The following is a 19,652-nucleotide window of genomic DNA, read 5'->3' as shown; positions in this document are numbered from 1 at the left end:
TAGATATGCATGGATATATTTCCGGTATAGGGTTAAATGTAGATCATATATACTGTGGAAAACTTTCAAGAAAGAGGAATGTGAGAAATATTTGTTTTTCCATTGAAGCGGTGTTACTTCACATACAAAATGCTAAATACTGTTACTATTTTGCAGTGGTAGTTTACATTTACATACCCTGCCAAACACCACTACATGTCACATATGCTAGGTTTTCTGCAAAATACAGATAAATGCTACCATGTGACATCTAGTGGTTAAATGAGCACAATACAGTGGTATAAGTTACCTCACACAATTACGATGGGATCACAATTAAATGGCAATTCCTTCGCACTCAAAAATAGAATGTAGCCTATAGACAATATGAAATTAGTTTCTTCATGTTGAGTAACAGTTGCTGATTACAAGTCTGCCAGTGTTTGGCATGTCAGACATTGTTTATGGACTGCAATCATATTCCTTTCCTATACAGTCGAAAAAGGGTGGTACATTGTTCAGAAAAACAGGCAATTTCAATTTCAACCAGGTGAGCTTGTAGCAGGTATAGCCTATAGATTTACAAAATAATTCACAACTCATCACTAGCTTAACAGACAAATAATACTGTCAGTAATAAATCACAGTTGCCTAATTTCCTTGTCCTCTAGGCCTTCTAAGAATGTGAATTCCCACATGGATTTCATATAAAGGAAAAATGGGGAAAAAAATAAAGCCTGTTTATGACCTGGGTAAAGAAAGAAGGTAATCGCGCTTTCCAAAAACATGTGACACGAGAGCTGAGCTAAGTTTGTCCTTCGGTTTTTGCCGTACATGCTATATAACACTTCCTTTAATGTGAATTTATTTCTCAGCCCTCAGTGGAATCTCAGGTGTACTGTTGATAACCTTCACATCAAAACGATTGAAATAATTGGGTGATTTATTTACGTTACACTTTCTAAAGACTCCTGCATCGCAGAAACAAGTTGGAATCACATGATAACGTTAGCAAGTTAGTGTGTGAACGTAGCGAGGTTAACCAGCTAGCTAACTCAACCAGCTAGTTAACTTTAGCGCGTGATTTAAAGGTAGCTAACCATGCTGACAGAATTCTTCCAATGAGTTCGGTTCTCTTATCAGTGCAGTGTTATTGATAGGGTTGTGTCATTATTGTTTTTAAAATCTGTTTTTCAACTGAGATAAAGTTAATGTATGCATGAAATAAAACTAGTTAAGGGACGTTAGCTGCGGGGCTGTTAGAAGATAGGCTCGTTGTAATAACTAGCTGTTGAACAAGGTTAGGTCAGTTAAAGTTAACAAGGACATTTATGCGTCGTTTTAACTCTGGCGATAGTACTTTTAAAAATGTTGAGCGGGACCTTTGCTTGTGTATGATACACATATGTATGATTTTACAGTGTACAATCTATCACAGGGATCCAGCCGACTTAGCATTCAAAATGGCCACTGGGTTTGGAGCGACTTGCGGTCCCACACCACTTTACAGGAGTTACAATGGCTCACAGTCGGATGAAGATCCTAATGGTAAGATTGTTTTGTACGTATGATATGATGACTATCTAGCTGTGGAGAGATTGCAAAGACAATCTACGTTCTTCACAGGAAGGAAGTTCCTATATCTTGATCAGGTGCAATGCACACAATGAAGGGAGACCATCAACTCAGTTTGAATATTTAGGCTTGTTGGATTAGGAGTTAGGAGTCTTAAACCTTTATTTTAAGTCCTTCTATGATTAAGTCCTTCCTTCCATTAATGCAGTATTTCGCGGCGGATAAGTATAATTATAGGTCACGGAATTTCTGCATTATTTGCTTTATAATGTCAGCCAGCTAACATTACCCTGTACAGTAGTATGTCACTGTCCAATAAGAGGACAACATGTTGACTGTTGTGGCAAACCTAGCAACAACAGTGTCCCTTATCTTATCATGCCCCATACTTTGATGCTTTAGAGACAATGATATAGATTCATGCAAAAGTGAAAATAATAACAATGTATTATTTTAACATTACTGTTTGTTATTATTATTATTTTTATAATTATTATTACACACATTAATGTCCCGGCCCCCGTTGGAAATGTTGCCCCCTGGCAACCATGAGGTGGTGTTTTGTGTTGTGTGTTATCTAACCACTAGTCATTATTATGAATTTGGAAATAAATGCATGTTTGTGAATAACATTGTATGTCTTCATGTTTTCATTGTAGCGGATGATGTCTGGAACCCAGATAGGCTAGTGAAGTGCCCTTATGACCCTAACCACATGATACGTCAGTGCCGCTTTCCATATCACGTTCTCAAGTGCAGAAAGGTTGGATTGATGATTGTATTGACTGGTGTACTTACCACCTGTAGATTTTTTTAGTCATGTTGGTCTTGGAAGTTGCCTTCCATTATAAGATGTTGTGATGTATTCCAGACTCCATGTTTAAGGCGGGTTTCTTTAATAGATTGCCTCTGGTTTTCAGTCTGGTGCGATCATGCTATTTGTCAAGGATTATAATCTGGAAACTTTAAATGACAGATTTATTTAAACCTCTGCCACTCTTGTTTTGTGAACTTTTCGCTTTTAGTGTAAAGTTGAAAAATAACTGTTCTGTCTGTTCAATTTCAAAATCCATGTTGCTTACATTTAACCCACTTAATATGTCAAATCTAGAATCATCCAGAATTGGAGTGTGATCTGAGAACCTGCCCTTACAATGCAAGACACATAGTGCTAAAGGATGGGCTGTCTCAACACATGGCCATCTGTGCTGACAAGCAAACGGTGGCAGAAGGTAAGGTCTCCTTCTGCAGTGTAAGGGCACTGTATAAAACAGTCATTCCAGGATTTTGTGAGTTAAAAAATTCTAAAAAATTACAGATTTTTGTGGCGAAAAAAAAAAAAAATGTCAGTTAAACCACACATAACCTATAAAACAAATGAATGCGGGATACATATCAGGCATTAGAGTATTTTTGTGTTTGAGTATATAAATATTCTTTTGTAATAATAATTTCATATTTTTGGGTTTGTTTTCTTTTCATTCAATGGAGATGTAAGAATACTCATTCTAGATGTCATCTGATTTCACACATTTCTGAGAACTTTCACTAACATACTTGTGTGGTAATTTCATCCATACTTTTATTGAAATTGAGTTCAAATAAAATGTCATGCCTTGGTTTGACCCTTTGAACTCTATTTCTAAAGTCGCCTATGCATGAATTTATTCAGCATTTGGAGATGTTGAAATGCCATCTCCATGCAAGACAAATGGGTGAATAAACAATAACATAATGTCATGCCTTACATTTAGTATGTTCCAACCCTATGAATATTTTCACAACTGAATGCATGGCAATCAAATGAGTGGGACATTAAGCAATGACAGTGGTTGACAGACTGCATAACCTTATACCGCCATCTTGAGGCCAAAAGAAGCGTAAAGAAATTGCAATTTAAGTTTATTTTCAGGAGTTTTATGTTATATTTTTGTGAAAAATTAGAAAATGCGTAGCATCGCAAAAACAAATGTGGTAAATTGCTGATTTTGCAATGAATTTGGAAATCACAGAAAGGTGAAAAACTGGAGGGACTGATGCATTCTCTTTTAGATTAAATTATGCCGATTGAAAAGCTTAGCCCCACTGTTAACTGGTCAAGGTTAATTGCCTTTTTCCCCCACTAGAAATAGGAGCCAATGCAGAGCTTCAGAGGAAATACTCCGTACCAGTCAGCACCAACACTTTACCGTCCAGCGAGGACTGGGATAACGGTGGGTAGGAGTCTGCATCGGAGTTCAGACATTATTTGATATTTTGTATTCTGACCAACTCCGTCACTTCATTTTGCTGACTTGTTTACATTTGATCATTGACTAACAGACGAAGATACTCACGCGCCTCCGTTTGTGTGGGGGGTAACATCTCAGATCAGCCCCAGGTAAGTGTGCTTTCTCACCCTGGCTGGGATTTTCATGGCGGTCATGGGGGGTTATCGATTTCATCAGGACATTTTGTTTTTCAGGGATGGATGCAATGTTAGAAGTTGTCATTGGCTTCTAGACACATGCTTACTTTTCTCTACTGTTGGAGTATGAATATGTACTCAGTAGACATTCATACTTTGTTTTTCCTATACATCGTGTGTGTGTGTGTGTGTTCCACTGTTGGTTACAGCTGTTCAGGTTTGTGGCTTCAGCTCTTTGGTTATGTCAAGATTGGGGTTCTAATGCTGTGCCTACATTCTCTTCCTCAGTCCCGAGGTCACAAACAACCTGGTTCCTGGACTGAGGACTCCACACGTTCTCCCTTGGAAATAGATGGAGGGAAACGGCAGACAGTGTTTGCAAGTTTGGTTTTAGTTAAAATGTTCTTAAATGGAATACATATTTTAAGTTGCATTATTTTCGCTCCATCTTACACGGCATCCATCTTAGCAACTTGTTGAATATTTGTGGCAATAAATCATAATTTGTTTAAATGTCTGTATTTTAGAGAGATCTGTTATGAACACGCATAGTTTTTTTACTTCCCACTAGCACTTCCCACTTTGGTTGGTGATATCATATACTCACGCTAAAACGGGGGTCTCAAACTCAAATTACCTGGGGGCCGATGAGAGTCCAGTCTGGTCACTAGGGGGGGTATGAGAGACGTTTTGCTGATAATGACAAATACCATTTGTAGCCTACGATTGAAGTTCTCGTAGTGACCTTGTTTTGAAAATGTGATTGCTTGCATGTTCATTAAAGATATTGTTATTGGTTATTGTTGTTATTTGATATGCAAGAACTATGGCTTCAAAAGTACAAATACTAGTGAATAAACCATGCTGCCCTTTTGGTCTCAAAATGCTTGAAAATAATTTAAATGCTGCAACGGTTATTAAAAGAAATGTCAACCATTAGAAATAGCTGTTTTTAGCTGAAGCAAATGTACAAAAATAACTTAACTGGTCTGATTCATTGGACTTTTAGATTCAGAAGAGTGTAGGTTGATGTTGGATTACACATGGAAGCTTCATAGTAAAGTTATTCCTCCTGATTTAATGCTGCTGCTGTTTTACTTTCAAAACAAGCACCATAAGCTGACAGATCTTTTTTTTTTTTTTACATTATAGTGAGCAAGTGCTGCGGAGTGCTTGGGGTTAGGTAGACCAGTGGACTGATGCAAACAAATGAGCTGGATGCTACTGACCAATGTGGTACCACAAAACCTTTGAGTACAAGTACTATTTTGTGGAAATTGATATGGATTATTTTTTCCCCTATTGATGTCTTTCCTTATAGAACCTGGGAAGCAATACAATTTCTTGATCTTGCAAGAAGGATGACGGTCAGGCCAGTGCTCCAAACGGTCCATGTTTTTTTCTCACCTCCACAGGAGGATTTTGTGCGGTAAATATCAAACATGATGTCCTTGCCACAACTCATAATGAAAGTGGTTTACAGAAACCATTTCCCTGAGCTTACCGACTCAATAGTGAAATACACTAAGTTATGATTATTTCCAGGTCAAATTTAATTCAACTGTAGACTGCTACACAGAAACCAAAGCTTTCCCAACTAAAAATGCAAATCCTTTCACATCTGTGTGACAATAGGAGGCAAAACTTTAAAAACCAGTCTGAAGTCTGGATCACTTGTGACAAAAGGGATAAACTGGTCCAGGTATTTGCACGATTATCCTGTAGAGACAGCCACGCTTAAGCGCTGGGGGTCCATTCTGTACTGAGCCGTGCTCTGGAAGTTCTGATCAGGCGCCAGGTTGATGCGACGAACGTTAAGGTCCGACGCAAACGTCCGCGCCCTCTGGTAGAAGAAAAGCGACAGCTCCCGGTCCATGAGGAAGTTGTGGTAGATGGTGGCCAGACGGGTGCACAGGTTCAGTTGAGCCTTCTTATTGCCCAGGTCCATGGCAGCAGCCAAGGCGAGGTGGTAGTACCCAGCAGCATCGAAGGGGTCCTGGGGTAAGGAATAGAAAGTGGATTGTATGAAAATAAACACATTCAAAGAAATAATTGGTGTAGAATCAAACAAGTTGATAAAGCAACTAGTAAGAAGTGATACCATACTTTGGCCAATAACCATATGTTTCATTGGCATTTGAATTTCAGTAATCCTGGTGATGTGGCTGTATGGCATGCAGATGTTTCACTTAATATTCCCTCAGAATCGTCATGAACTTAGGTACAATTTCTCAGTGTATTTTCACCCAAAAATGTAAGTATGTGCATATGCCATTAAATCAAATCAGGAAGAATACTGTTGGATAACAGCAATAGCTGCTCATACACCCCCTCACCTTGAGATCATAGAAGATGATGTCCCCTAAGGTCTGGTAGACTCTGACGTAGTACAGGGTTTCCTCGTCATACTGTAGAGGTGCAGGACAGAGTGACAGTGCCTTAAGATAGTGGTGCTCAGCCATCTCAAACTGACCCAGGCAGTGGTACAGTGTGGCCAGCCGATGGAAAGCCACCCTCTCATTCAGATCGTCTCCTGTAGCCAAAATGTCTCTCATGTGAACATGAACACAGGCATCTATAGATAGCCCCATTTCAGCAGAGAATCCCCAAATGCTGTGTCACAAAATCAACTGAATAAAGATCAACAAAGTTAATCCAAGCTGTAAGCATAAAGATAAAGATTACAAATCCACCTTGACCTCGTTTGAGGAAGTATAACAACATGTTGGTGTGTGCTGCTCTAAACTGAGTACAGTACAGTCTTCAAAATCACCAACCAATACCAGACGACACCTAGTGGCCAATGGAAGCTAGCTCCATAATTCTGTCCACAGAAATGGTCAGATTCATGTGTGTGTGTATGTGCGTGTGTACGTGTGTGATTGTGTGTGTGTGTGTGTGTGTGTAATCATACCAAGTGACACACTGAGGTCAAGAGCAGTCTGAGCAAACTCCAAGGCCTCCTCACACACTCTCATCTGCAGCAGGAGCTGCGCCAGTTTATTACAGAGCCTCAACTGGGAGCACACACTACCTGTCTTCACAGCGATGGGGAGTGCACGGTCCTGGAAACACAGACACACACACACACAGATGCAGAGGTAAATGGGCCATTACTTTCAAGTTACAGACTATTTCACGTGGCACAGCTGGTGTTTAACCTTCATGGTACTGTAAAAAAATAAACCTTTACAACGCAACTGCAATAAGTCTTCAAGTAAAATCCTAAACGGTGAGGTCACTGAAACCCGCTAATCACGTGAAATCACATGAGTATCTGTTAACGCTATGAAAACATTGATAGACAACTTGGCCCTGCTTATATACTGTATCTTACAATACAAAATAGGTCAGTCACGCTTTTCTCCATATCTTGCTTTTATTAAGTGCTGTTCAAGGCAAAATAATATTGATTTGGTGTAACCACTATCAACACTTCCAGCAGTTTATTTCTTGCATGTGAATATTCCCGTACAAAGAATGGGTGTCGTTAATGTGGCCTGTGTGTTAAACAGAAAGTGTCTCCTACCCTGTAGAAGCAGACGGCCTTGTCTCTCTCCGCTGTGCTGTTGAAGAAGATGTCCCCAGCAGCTTCCAGCAGCTCCAGTATGAACAGTGTGTCTCCAGTACTGAGCCCCACGTCCTGTGCCACCTGTGTCACAATCAGTTTTACAACCTGCTATTAGATATATTACAATGTACTTTTAATTTGAACCCCCTCTTAATTATCCCTCTTAATGTATCATAATGTGCCCCACGATGCAGATGTATATAGTCCATTAGATTTAATTTACATACAGTTTGAACTGAATTAGCATCAACATACAGGCTTGTTTTGGTTTGTTTGGCCTGGGCAGATTCCTCAGGGTACCTGCACATAGAGCTCCACTAGCTCTGTCTGCCTCAGCATGTGGTAGATCTTCCCAGCCTGGAGCCAGGCTTTAGCCTCCTTCTTCTTCATGCCCAGATCTATGAAGATGCCCAGGCTCTGTTTGGTGTGTTCCAGTGCTGACTTGAAGGCCCTAGAGCAAAAAAAAACAAAAAAAAAACACAAAGACTGAGGCTCTTATATATAGGACTAACCTGCTTATCATGGTTTCTCAATGGGAAGAAAACTAAAATGCCTTTTAACGTGTTCTTTAAAACATTCAGTCCCCTTACAGCATATACACGAAGGGCTGAAAATGGCATCACTTAATGATTTTTTCCATTACCATCATAAAGGTTGCAAACAGGCCTTTTTAGGAACTATAAACAGGTAGTTTTTAGGAACTATAATAGAAATTTAGTGTGATCCTATACCCAAAATTGGAGTGGAATATATGCGTTAACAAAAGCTCACTTTTCAGTGCCTAGGCTTAGGTAGAGTTGACTGATCGTCTCCAAAATGTCGGCCTCCTCACTGCGATCCCCCATGTGGTGCACTAGAGCCAGCTGGTGTTCATTGTAGATAATGCATTGGGCCTCATTTGGACACACCTGGGCGTACAGGTGACACAGGTGACGGGTGGCTTTAAGCTGACCTGAAAGAGGTGAGGACGACAGTGAGCCTTTCCACACATTCAAAACGGTGAAGAATTCTACTCCCAACCCTCTAAGTTGACCTATGTTACATTGTCCCTTTGGCATAGTATATTCTGTGAATGATTTAGTGAGAGAGTGGAATACGAAAACTGCTCCATTTTTTAAATACTGAATTCACTGATTTTAGCCAATCGAAGTTTCTGTACCCAGTTAAGTTAAGCAAAATACAAAATCTCTATATTAAAACATAGGCTGAATATAAAATGGTATATATTAAAGTGTTTTATTCTATAAATGTCTGACATAAAATTTCACTACAGATTATAATTAATGTTACAGGTTAAAAACACAGCACCACCTACTCTCTGAGTGATCTGATTGGATGGCGAGCAGCAGGGCCCACTCATAGTAGATCTTTCCTCTCTCGTGGTAACCCTGGGAGACATAATGCTGGCCCAGCTCCAGCAGCACGGTGATGAAGCTCAGCTCGTGCCCATCCAGCTCCTCCTCCTCCAGCTCAGAGAACAGCTCCACCGCCTGGACCAGGTGCTCCTCAGCCAGGCTCTTTGCTTTGGCCCGGAGGCACAAGAGCCCTAGATTAGCCAGCGCAACAGCCCAGTTGTGCCTGTCCTCGAACTCCTCGCACACTTCCACCGCTGCCCGGTAACTCTCGGCGGCGTGCCTGAGGTTGCCTGTGCGTCCTAAGGCGATCGCCCGCATGTTGTACACCACGCCCTCCTGCTGCGTGGTACAGTGCTCAGGCAGCGAGGCCAGAACTGCGTCGAGGACATCCAGGGCCACCTGGGGCCGCCCTCCACAGATGTACAGCCAAGCCAGCCAAATCAGGGCGTCGGTGGCATCGGCCTGGTTCATCCCTGACTCTGAACCGACGTCCAGGAGGAACGCCCGCATGTAGCCCACGGCGCGGTTGGGGAAGCCATGCTGATGGAACAGCCAGGAGAGGCAGAGTGCGTGGACATGAGCCAGGCGAAGCTCCGTGCCTTTGCGAGCCAGCGAGACGGCCAGGCTGAGGTAGGGGGCGACCTGCGCCGGGACGGCGGCGCCGTAGAGCTGGAGCGCGTTCTCCAGCAACAGGGAGATGGCGCAGAGGCAGTCCGAGAGGGTGGTGGACGTCTGCAGCGAGGCCCGATGTGCCGAGCTGACGGCGAGGTAGGGAAAGCCTATGTCACTGTAAAGCCTCCCCAACAGCAGGTATCCGTGGCTGCGGGTCCCTTCACAGACTCCGGAAAGCTGACTGGAGAGGATCTGAAGCCTCTCCAGGAAGGGCACAGCGCTCACGGCCTCCCCGAGCTTCAGGTGGAGCTTGGCGAGGAGAAAACAGCCACGGGCCTCGGCGGGTTTGTTGCGAGACAAGATGGCTTTTCTCAGGAGGAACTTGAGGACGTCGGGATCCTCCGTGCCCGAGATGGCGTCTGGCACACCCATCATCAGTGCGGCCAGGCGTTCCGACAGGGCGAAATACTTCTCTAAATGTTTCTGTGTCAGGTATATGAGTGCCAGGTTGGCGTAGAGTGCCACCAACATATGCATGTCCGTGAAGCAGTCCCTCGGCACACTCAAGGCCTCCTCGTAGTAGACTCGAGCCTGGGAGAACTTTGACCTGCTGGCGCACATCTGACCCAACAGGAAACAGATCCTGCTCTGAGCCCACAACTGCCGCTTCTTCCTGGCCGTCTCCCTGGCATCCCCCAGGTAGGCCACCAGCTCCTCCTCGTCTGCGTGACCGTGGAAGCACGACATGAGGAATTCTGGATAAGAGGTGTACAGGGAACGCAACTCCTCACGGAAATCTGGGCTGCCCAGGAAAGATAGGAGGGAGTGGTGCCCATCGGGGCTGGTGCCATCTTTTTCGGAGCACACAATGAAGTTTGGCATGTCTTTGCTTTCCAGTTCCTCGCCTGAAGACATGTCCACGTCATCAGAAGACAGTGCAGTTCCAGAGGCTGTTCCATTAGATATGGTCAGATTGTGCAGGTATTCCACTATTTTACTTTTCAGGTCCACTTCTGTGTTGGCATTCACATCTCCATCTTCTGAGGGAAGAGCAACTAAAACATAGAATTCAGGTATTTCAATAATATCTTATATACAGCCGTGGAAAAAAATTAAGAGACCACTTAAAAATGATCAGTTTCTTTGGTTTTACTATTTATTGGTATGAGTTAAAGTAAAGTTAACATTTTAGTTTTATTCTATAAATTACTGACAACATTTCTACCAAATTTCAAATAAAAATATTGTCATTAAAAGCATTTATTTGCAGAAACATGACAATTGGTCAAAATAGCAAAATAAATGAAATGTTTTCAGATCTCGAATATTGCAAAGAAAACAAGTTCATATAGATTCTTAAACTACACAATACTAATGCTTTAACTTTGGAAGAGATCAGAAATCAATATCTGGAAAAAACGCATCTTTTTTGTTATTTTGACCAATTGTCATTTTTCTGCAAAAAATGCTCTAAATGACAGTATTTTTATTTGAAATTCAGTAGAAATGTTGTCAGTAGTTTATAGAATGAAACAAAAGTGTTAATTTTACTCAAACACATACCAATAAATAGTAAAAAAAAGAAAAACTGATACTTTTTTCAAAGTGGTCTCTTAATTTTTTCCGCGGCTGTATATCAGTTATATATTAATCCATCTATAATTATTAATGTTGCCTAACAATAGATCACCTAAAAGATGACTTACTTTTACTTGAAATAGCAGGGGAATCACTGATCAAATCTGGTATGAATAAAGCATGAAACATTATAAGTGATAATAGGACAATATTAAAATGTTGTAATTCGTCAGGCACCGACACAAGAATGATAGCACAATTCCTTTGTGTTAGTCAGAGGATTTCAGTGGCATGGGTCAGAGGCCTGTCATCTCATGCCTCCTCAGAACTGAGAAAACTCAGGCTACACTTATTCTGTTGTAGGTCGTAAGGGCCTGGCATCCAGAGTTAACCACATGATATCTCAACATAAACTTCCCACTCACTTGTGAAATGGGTGACATTTACTGCAAGGAGGAATGTTAAAGGTACCCAGTGCAACTTTCGAGGCTTAAAAATAAACATTCAATTTCTAGTCTTTTTTACACGTAGTAAGTTTCAATAACTCCATACCATTACATACCGACATTCAAGCAGCAAAGATGACACGTCGTTGTGTGGTGAGAACTGATAGAAAATCGATAACAACAACAATCGCCGCCATTTTCTTTATTTTTTGTTACCTACAATAAATAAAGCAGGCTTCCAGTCAATGGAAAAATGGCTTCTCCCCACCGGCGATTGTTGTTGTTTACGATTTTCTATCAGTTCTCACCACACAACGACGTCTCATCTTTGCTCCTTGAATGTCGATATGTAATGGTATGGAGTTATTGAAACTTACTACGTGTAAAAAAGACTAGAAATTGAATGTTTATTTTTCATTGAATGTTTACATAAAGTTGCACTGGGTGCCTTTAAGGTCAGGTTTTAGGGCAACACTGCAGGCCTATCGGCCCGATAGGAGAAATGTGAATGTTTTTTGTTCTCGCACTTGAGGGCCCCAGTTGGCCCAAAGATAGCTAGCTTACACTGGCCCTGTAGTGGAATGACGACTACTGAGATTTAGATTATCTCACTGTCGTTCATGGTTGACTTTGTGTCCTCACTGTCACTGTTCAAACAGTTCAGTCCAGGTCAGTGTCAGCAGCAAGCTTGTGAATCATGATGACATGATTAATAATTAAGGAAGGGATTATGTAATTTCACTTTCTCTGTAATAGGCCGTTTTTAAGACTCGCAATTTCAGCAAGTCACAAAAGAGTTTCTGAATTTGTGATCATTCTGGAAAGAGACTTTAATTATAATAACAAATTGTATCTCTTGGTGGATAATTCAAAATTAAAGGATATGGGAATAAATTGGATTTCATTTTTCTGTCAGAAATATGGTTTCTTTTTGAACTGCTATGTAATATTACAGTCCTTGTGGCTTTGAAGCACTCTTCAGTGCTCTCTTTATAAACTGGAATAACATAACAAGCATAACATTACAAGACTTCTGGAATTTTCTATCAACCACTAATTCATTCCCAAATGTAGAGAATTTGCAGGCTGAGAAGGAAGTTGTGGTACTTGTGCCTAATGCCTAGTTTTTATACCAGTTCTTACCAAGTTGGTAGATAGTCCCAACCTCACTCTGGGAAGTCCTTTTCAACATGTCAATCGTCTCCTCCTTAATTTTTTCCTGTTCCATTTTAAAGAACAACCTGTCTTCTGTGGTTAGAAAGATGTCTGTTGACCTACAGAGAGTTAATGAAGCTATGAATCAAAATCATGTAACAAACCGTTATTTAATCACCAAACAAGTTAATCAAACTAATGTACCAAACATTCAGTGTTATGATATAATATTAAAATGAAGTTCATCCATCTTTGTATATGCTTCTTCTATCTCTGTATATGTGTGTTGCTCACATACTTACTCACAAAGACTATCTGTGGGTTTGACCAGATGTGTCTGCACCAGTCCTTGGTCTCCGTTGTTCTCCCTCCTCCCTAGGAACCACTGGAAGCAGGACACCAGCAGGCCCACCACAGCGATGCGATCGCCAGCTTCAAAGCTCAGCTCGTCTGGTGTGCTGGCGTCATAATCCTCAGTGGCCACACAGGCACCTGTGGCTGAGAAGCACCCAAGTGTTTAGTCTCGGGTGGTGTGAGGTGGGATACTGAAATGGTAAGACAATGCACCTTCACTGTCTGAAGTTTAAATACTCCTTGACTTGACTTGAAAATATATGTGTAATGATATCACACATAACAATAGGACTAATAGATATGTGTAGACATGCACAATTTTTATATGCACTACAAAATCTCTTTGTGAATTGTTAACAAACTACTCAATTTGTGAAAATACATATGGAAACCATGTTCCTAATAGGTGTTGTTTTATATGGGAGGTCAGACAGAGTACACGACAGGAGTATTTATACACACAGGTATGTGCGCATGACTTTGTTTAACCCAAATAAGGGCCTTTGTATCTGGCCCAGTCTTACCAAATTGATAAGGGAAACTGTGAGTTTCTTTTCCTTTGCCAACAATGGCGCCTTCAGGACACGACTTCAGGAACCACCTTTTAAAATACAAAACATGAAAATTGATGAAAATTCTGCCAAAATAACTTCAAGCTAATGCTTGTTTGAGCATCAGTGTCAGAAGTGTATGCTGGTAAACCTGTCCTATAACAGCAGGATAAAGGCAACCTAAATATTGTTAATAATTATGCATATGTCTAGTTTACATCTTGTTCAAATGTGTAATTTGACAACATTGTTGTTGGGCTACAGGCATTCATGGTTTACAAAAACACAGACTGTACCTCAAGGGCAATGGTGAGATTAGATAAAAAAAAATCTATGAGTAAGGCACTTATGTAAACATTGAGTGTTGAGGCATGTTGTGAGCTAATCACTTCCCCATTACTCACTCATAGAAAGGAATAACTGGCTCCAGGGCTGGACTGGATTTGGTTCCTCGTGACCCATCTGCCAAGGATAGTACTGTCCATCCTGAGCCCAAAAAGGGTGGTTCAAACAGGGCGATGTCGCCTTTCTCCAGATAAAGATCACTTCCTGAAGTTGAGCTGTCAAACATTTGGTTGGAGGTGCAGGTTGCATAGAAGGATCCTATTGGACACACGTGAAAGTATCAAATTACATTGTTTGTGACTGACATGGTTGAGTGAGGAGGAATATGAAAATGCTGAACATATTGAAAAAAACTAAGGAGTTTGAAAATACTGAACATCGGGTCTTAGGGAAACGTTCTTCAATGTCAATGATGTTCGATGTTGAACGTACCTTCCTGCATGAGGAAGCCTTTGTACATGAGGTTCATGGTCTCCTCCTTGATGGATATCTCTATTCCAGCATTCTCCTGGTCGAATGAGTTCAGCCAGAAGTTCTGGTCCAGCAGCAAGTTCTCCATGCACTGCCCCAGGAATCCTGGAGAACATTCCAAAAACGGGAATGTGAGGAATGACAAAAAAGTAATTTCACCGAGTTAAGAGACAAAACCTTTCATGTTGTTGGCCTACTAGTAAATGTGAAGGCTTGAGTACAAAAGTTCTCTATGAGAGCATTTACTATCTTCTCTGTTGCTTCGAATAACAGTGTGTGCTGAATTAATGTATAAAGTTAGTTAATGTAACATGCACATAACTCTTACTTTTATACTGTGAATTCAAAATCTATTTGATTACAAACCCATTTTGTAATACGTGCTGAACTTCCAGATTTCTTCGAAGGTTTTGAAGGTCACATGTAGAGCGTTCTCTTCACTGTTTATAGTTAACAGATTGGCAGAGAGTTCCTAATAGGAACATAAAAGACAGGATTGTGTAGGCCTCCATGAAAACAAAAACTCACATTTGGTCTCACTTGCTCTTCAAAGGGTTTCATACTTCAAATAGTATGCAAGTGAATAGCGAGTTGTCAAAACACCTTTGATCCACTTTTGTATATCTTTGAACTATAAGGCATAGGAAGGTAAAACAGTTTCACTTTTTGCCCTGTATAGCCAGTTTGAGGTTCTTCTATTTGGACAGCATTGTGCATTCTACTAAGACTCAGCAAAATATCAGAGGCATTTTAAAATCTCATTTCAGATTTCAAATATAATGAGGCTTTTGTATATCTGTGCCTTATCACTTGAACATATATTTCTAATCATTTTAATATCACCTATGATATAATTACCTATAATATCAAACATGAAATACCCCTTAATCTGATTTAAGGCACCCTTAATTTGGAAACCCTTAATTAGTCTAAATCACACTCAAAATCATTTGCTTGTATTGTATTGGTATAATGACTAAACTGAACCAGAAAATGCATTTCCTGAAGGAAATACCAGTGCATGAAATGCAAAAGTTAGGAAAGGAAGAAGAAAAGAAAGAAGAGTGAAAGAAGGAAAGAAGAAAGGAAAGAAGAGTGGAAGAAGGAAAGAAGAAAGGAAAGAAGAGTGAAAAAAGGAGAGAAGAGAGGAAGAAGGAAAAAGAGTGAAAGAAGGAAAGAAGAAAAGAAAGAAGAGTGAAGAAAGGAAAGAAGAGTGGAAGAAGAAAAGAAAGAAGAGTGAAGAAAGGAAAGAAGAGTAAAAGAAGGAAATAATAGTTGAAGAAAGAAAGAAGAAAGGAAAGAAGAGTGAAAGAAGGAAAGAAGAAAGGAGAGTGAAGAAAGGAAAGAAAAGTGAAAGAAGGAAAGAAGAGTGGAAGGAAAGAAGAAAGGAAAGAAGAGTGGAAGAAGGAAAGAAGAGTGAACAAGAGTGAAAGAGAAAAAGAGAGTGAAAATATTGAAAAAAGGAGATAAAAATGGAGTGAAGAAGAGAGATTGAGTGTGAGAGAAAGTAGACTGAGAGGGATAGAGAGAAAGATGGAGAGATGGAGAGAAAAAAAAGTAGAGAATGGAAGGTGTCTTAATGTTCCTAGTTACAGTTAAATTGAGAGGGACAGAGAAGAGGTTCCTTGGATTTGGCGCAGGTGTCAGTGAAGCACAGGTGCAAGCCAGTTTAAAGACCCTATTATGATGTCATAATGGCCCAATGTAAGTCAATGGGAAAGATGTATATTCGTTTTTCTTTAATATCTTAAAAAGTATAAAGTTTAGAAAAGTGAAAAATACATAGCATAAGTGTCCTTTACACGACCTACACGACAAAGATTGAACGAAGTTTGTAAGTTAAGCGGTTCGAGCTGAATTAATCGCAGAAAAAGGTAAGAAGAATAAGAAGAAGAAGAAGAAAATGCCTAGGAATAACAATACAGGGCATTTCATGCACTGTAATTATCAGAAACCATTTGCATGTGCTGTAGTGTAGAACTATGGTGAGAAAATACCATGACATAAGTAACGTGTGTGTCAGTTGGATTTCTTAATGTGTTCTTGTTGTAGGTTCTTGGTGTAGGCTGGTTTATTACAGTGCATGAAATGCCCTGTATTGTTATTCCTAGGCTTCTTCTTCTTCTTCTTCTTCTTCTTCTTGTTACCTTTTTCTGCGATTAATTCAGCCCGAACCACTTAACGTAGGACACTTATGCTATGTATTTTTCACTTTTCTAAACTTCATACTTTTTAAGATATTAAATAAAAACGAATCAAAATTTTCCCATTGACTTACATTGGGCCATTATGACATCATAATAGGGTCTTTAAACTGGCTTGCACCTGTGCTTCACTGACAGCTGCGCCAAATCAAAGGAACTTCTTCTCTGTCCCTCTCAATTTAACTGTAACTAGGAACATTAAGACACCTTCCATTCTCTACTTTTTTTCTCTCCATCTCTCCATCTTTCTCTCTATCCCTCTCAGTCTACTTTCTCTCACACTCAATCTCTCTTCTTCACTCCATTTTTATCTCCTTTTTTCAATATTTTCACTCTCTTTTTCTCTTTCACTCTTCTTTCCTTCTTCCACTCATCTTTCCTTCTTCTACTCTTCTTTCCTTCTTTCACTTTTCTTTCCTTTCTTCACTCTCCTTTCTTCTTTCCTTTTTTCACTCTTCTTTCCTTTTCTTCTTTCCTTCTTCAACTATTATTTCCTTCTTTCACTCTTCTTTACTTTCTTCACTCTTCTTTATTTTCTTCTTCCACTCTTCTTTCCTTTCTTCACTCTTCTTTCTTTTCTTCTTTCCTTCTTTCACTCTTCTTTCCTTCATCCTCTCTTCTCTTCTTTCTTCACTCTTCTATCCTTTCTTCTTTCCTTCTTCCACTCTTCTTTCCTTTCTTCTTTCCTTCTTTCACTCTTCTTTCTTTTCTTCTTCCTTTCCTAACTTTTGCATTTCATGCACTGGTATTTCCTTCAGGAAATGCATTTTCTAGTCTTTTGGATGCTGCTGTGTGTCTTGGTGAGTCTTACTGAGAGCAGGGTCGTGACTTTTCCAGGGTCAGCCTCCAGCACACGGAGCTTCCCTCTCAGCACATCCTGTGCCCCCTCGCTGTCAGGAAGCCTGTCCGGCCCTTGTACCATTGCCAGCTGCAAAGGCAGCACTGCAACAGGAAATGGCAGCGATCAGTGGACACACCTCCCCAAAAACCACCAACCAAGAATGAATGCCCTCTACACCAGGTCCTGTCATAAACCATCAGTAAGTATAGAACAGTGGTTCTCTTTCTGCTTTTATACATTTGTAGAACTTCCACCCAACACAGGAATCTTTGTTTCTTAACTAGAATTTGATGACTAAGGATTGTCATGGTGAAGGAAAAATGTGTCCGCTTCTTCACTATTGGCTAATGTTTCAAGTACAGTTAGGGACTAACACTGACATCAATAAAGTAATCACTGGAGCTTCATGACAACTATAAAAACATTTCCACACTCCTTGGAATTCATTGACCTAGAGAAGCAGGGCGATCTAGTACCGCCAACAACATTACTACCCCATAGCAGTAACAAAAGTTTTATAAATATAAGATGGACATGGACCTTGCACTCCACAGAAATGTTGTTAGTCTCACCTATACTAATTCAAAGTAGTCATTACAAGCTCTTTGGAGCATGCTCTGATGTGACTCTTACTAAACTTAAAGATTAATGAATGACTCATAGCAAAAGCCTTCAGGTCCAAGGTATGGTCTTGTTAAACCCTACAGAACTGAATCTGCCTGGATGTCAGCCTGTGTGTGGGTGTGATCATTAACCTCAGGAGACCCAAAGCGGGCATAACAGCACTGGCATGTTTATGGTGGAAACGGTGCACAGAAGCAGTGGACCTGAACTTATAAATAGTGGCTTGCACACAATTATGTACTCTACCGAAATGTCAGAAAGGTTGCTGTTCAGCAGAGGGATAGGGAGACAATGAGTCTCCTCCTAACCTACAGTACACAACCTATTTCATATGCTATGATGACAGAAAAGGTGCACTAAGATCCTACTGTAAATGTGCTCTTCGTCTAAGTCACATACTAGATAATCGCCAGGCACACACTCAAAATCCTTTAGACTTACTCCATTCACTTAAAACACATAATGTGACTTACTCCATTCACTTAAAACACATAATGTACAGGCCATAAGTAGACCATATGAATGCATGGCAATGATGTTACCTGTGGGAATGTTGTCATCAGAAGTTGAGCACTGACGCTTGATGCTCCCAGTGCCTCTTGAAGGCGTTTGCTCTGAAATGAGGACGCACTCACAGTATATGCCACTGGGATCCAGTATACTACTTCCTTTCCCATGAGTGAAACTTACAATGCATTCTATATAGTGAAGACTGGGACTGATCAAGTAAACTAGGAACACAAAGTTGGTGACTTTGGAGTAGAAGATATCCTTTTGAGCAGATAATTACTCTAGAAATCATTTAGGTTTATGGGAATAGAAATAATAATTGTATTATAATAACCACATACTTTTTTGTTATAGCTAGAACAATTCAGTTCATATGCAGATAGCAGATAGAACAGGCTATGAAGGATGACATGTTAAGTCCAAGAATCAGGATGATTCAAGTCACTAATGAACTTACCCATTTCCCTGGTCTCGTAGGTGTCCTTGTTTAAATCCAGGTCATGGTCTGAATATTGCTCTGCAGATAATTCATGACGGAGTGTTCGACGTGTTCGAGCAGTCTCGCATTCTACTCCGTTCCCGACTTGAACACGGGAATTTCGATGTGCGGCTGTTGACATCTTGTTAAGAATGAAAGCGTCACAGCGCTGAGGACACGCGTGTCCCTATCACGCGCTCTTCACACCCATATCGCAATTCATAAAGAAGTAGAAATGCCTAGGAAAGAATGGCACAAGTTGCGGATGGCTTGATGGCTTGTCACGTAGGCAACACAGTTCGTAGACGACCCTTTCGGGTTTGGTGCAACGAAAAACGCACAACTGAGTGACAGCTGTCCAATGTCTCGGCAGCGGCAATAGCCTACACCTTTATCTTACATGGTTCACTCTGTAGTTTAGGGACTTTCATTAGACCGGTTAATGCTCACTGACTGACCAAATAACTGTTAAAGTAGCCAACACGGGGTTTTCCTCATCTCATCTGCTAGTATAGGCTAAACAGAAAAGGCAGTTTGCCTTTTCTTGAACGCTTTAGCATTCCGAGTAACGCCCATACGTGAAGGCAGAATGGTCA

At 40.6% G+C, this 19,652-nt stretch overlaps 2 protein-coding genes across 2 annotated transcripts; one reads left to right on the top strand and one right to left on the bottom strand.

The window, feature by feature from the left end:
- Positions 1–1,442: 1,442 nt before the first annotated feature.
- LOC308365489 (gametocyte-specific factor 1) lies at positions 1,443–4,313 on the top strand (the record flags this gene model as incomplete). Its single annotated transcript, XM_080838928.1, has 6 exons — positions 1,443–1,527; positions 2,214–2,317; positions 2,666–2,786; positions 3,681–3,767; positions 3,877–3,934; positions 4,250–4,313. The coding sequence occupies 6 exons, from the start codon at positions 1,443–1,445 to the stop codon at positions 4,311–4,313; spliced, it is 519 nt and encodes a 172-aa protein (XP_080695054.1).
- Positions 4,314–5,675: 1,362 nt separating this feature from the next.
- On the bottom strand, positions 5,676–19,198 carry sh3tc1 (SH3 domain and tetratricopeptide repeats 1; the record flags this gene model as incomplete). Its single annotated transcript, XM_080839374.1, has 17 exons — positions 5,676–5,957; positions 6,298–6,494; positions 6,876–7,026; positions 7,491–7,613; positions 7,833–7,983; positions 8,304–8,484; positions 8,848–10,554; positions 11,206–11,241; positions 12,667–12,797; positions 12,981–13,176; positions 13,557–13,633; positions 13,988–14,186; positions 14,361–14,504; positions 14,766–14,871; positions 17,415–17,545; positions 18,611–18,682; positions 19,036–19,198. 17 exons carry the CDS (start codon positions 19,196–19,198, stop codon positions 5,676–5,678), a joined length of 4,047 nt encoding a protein of 1,348 aa, XP_080695500.1.
- Positions 19,199–19,652: the final 454 nt, after the last annotated feature.

The sequence above is a fragment of the Sprattus sprattus genome, assembly GCF_963457725.1.
Source record: "Sprattus sprattus genome assembly, chromosome: 5".
NCBI classification, from domain to species: Eukaryota; Metazoa; Chordata; class Actinopteri; order Clupeiformes; family Clupeidae; genus Sprattus; species Sprattus sprattus.
The sequence above is the reverse complement of the archived record's forward strand: the minus strand, read 5'-3'. Positions and strand labels throughout refer to the sequence as shown.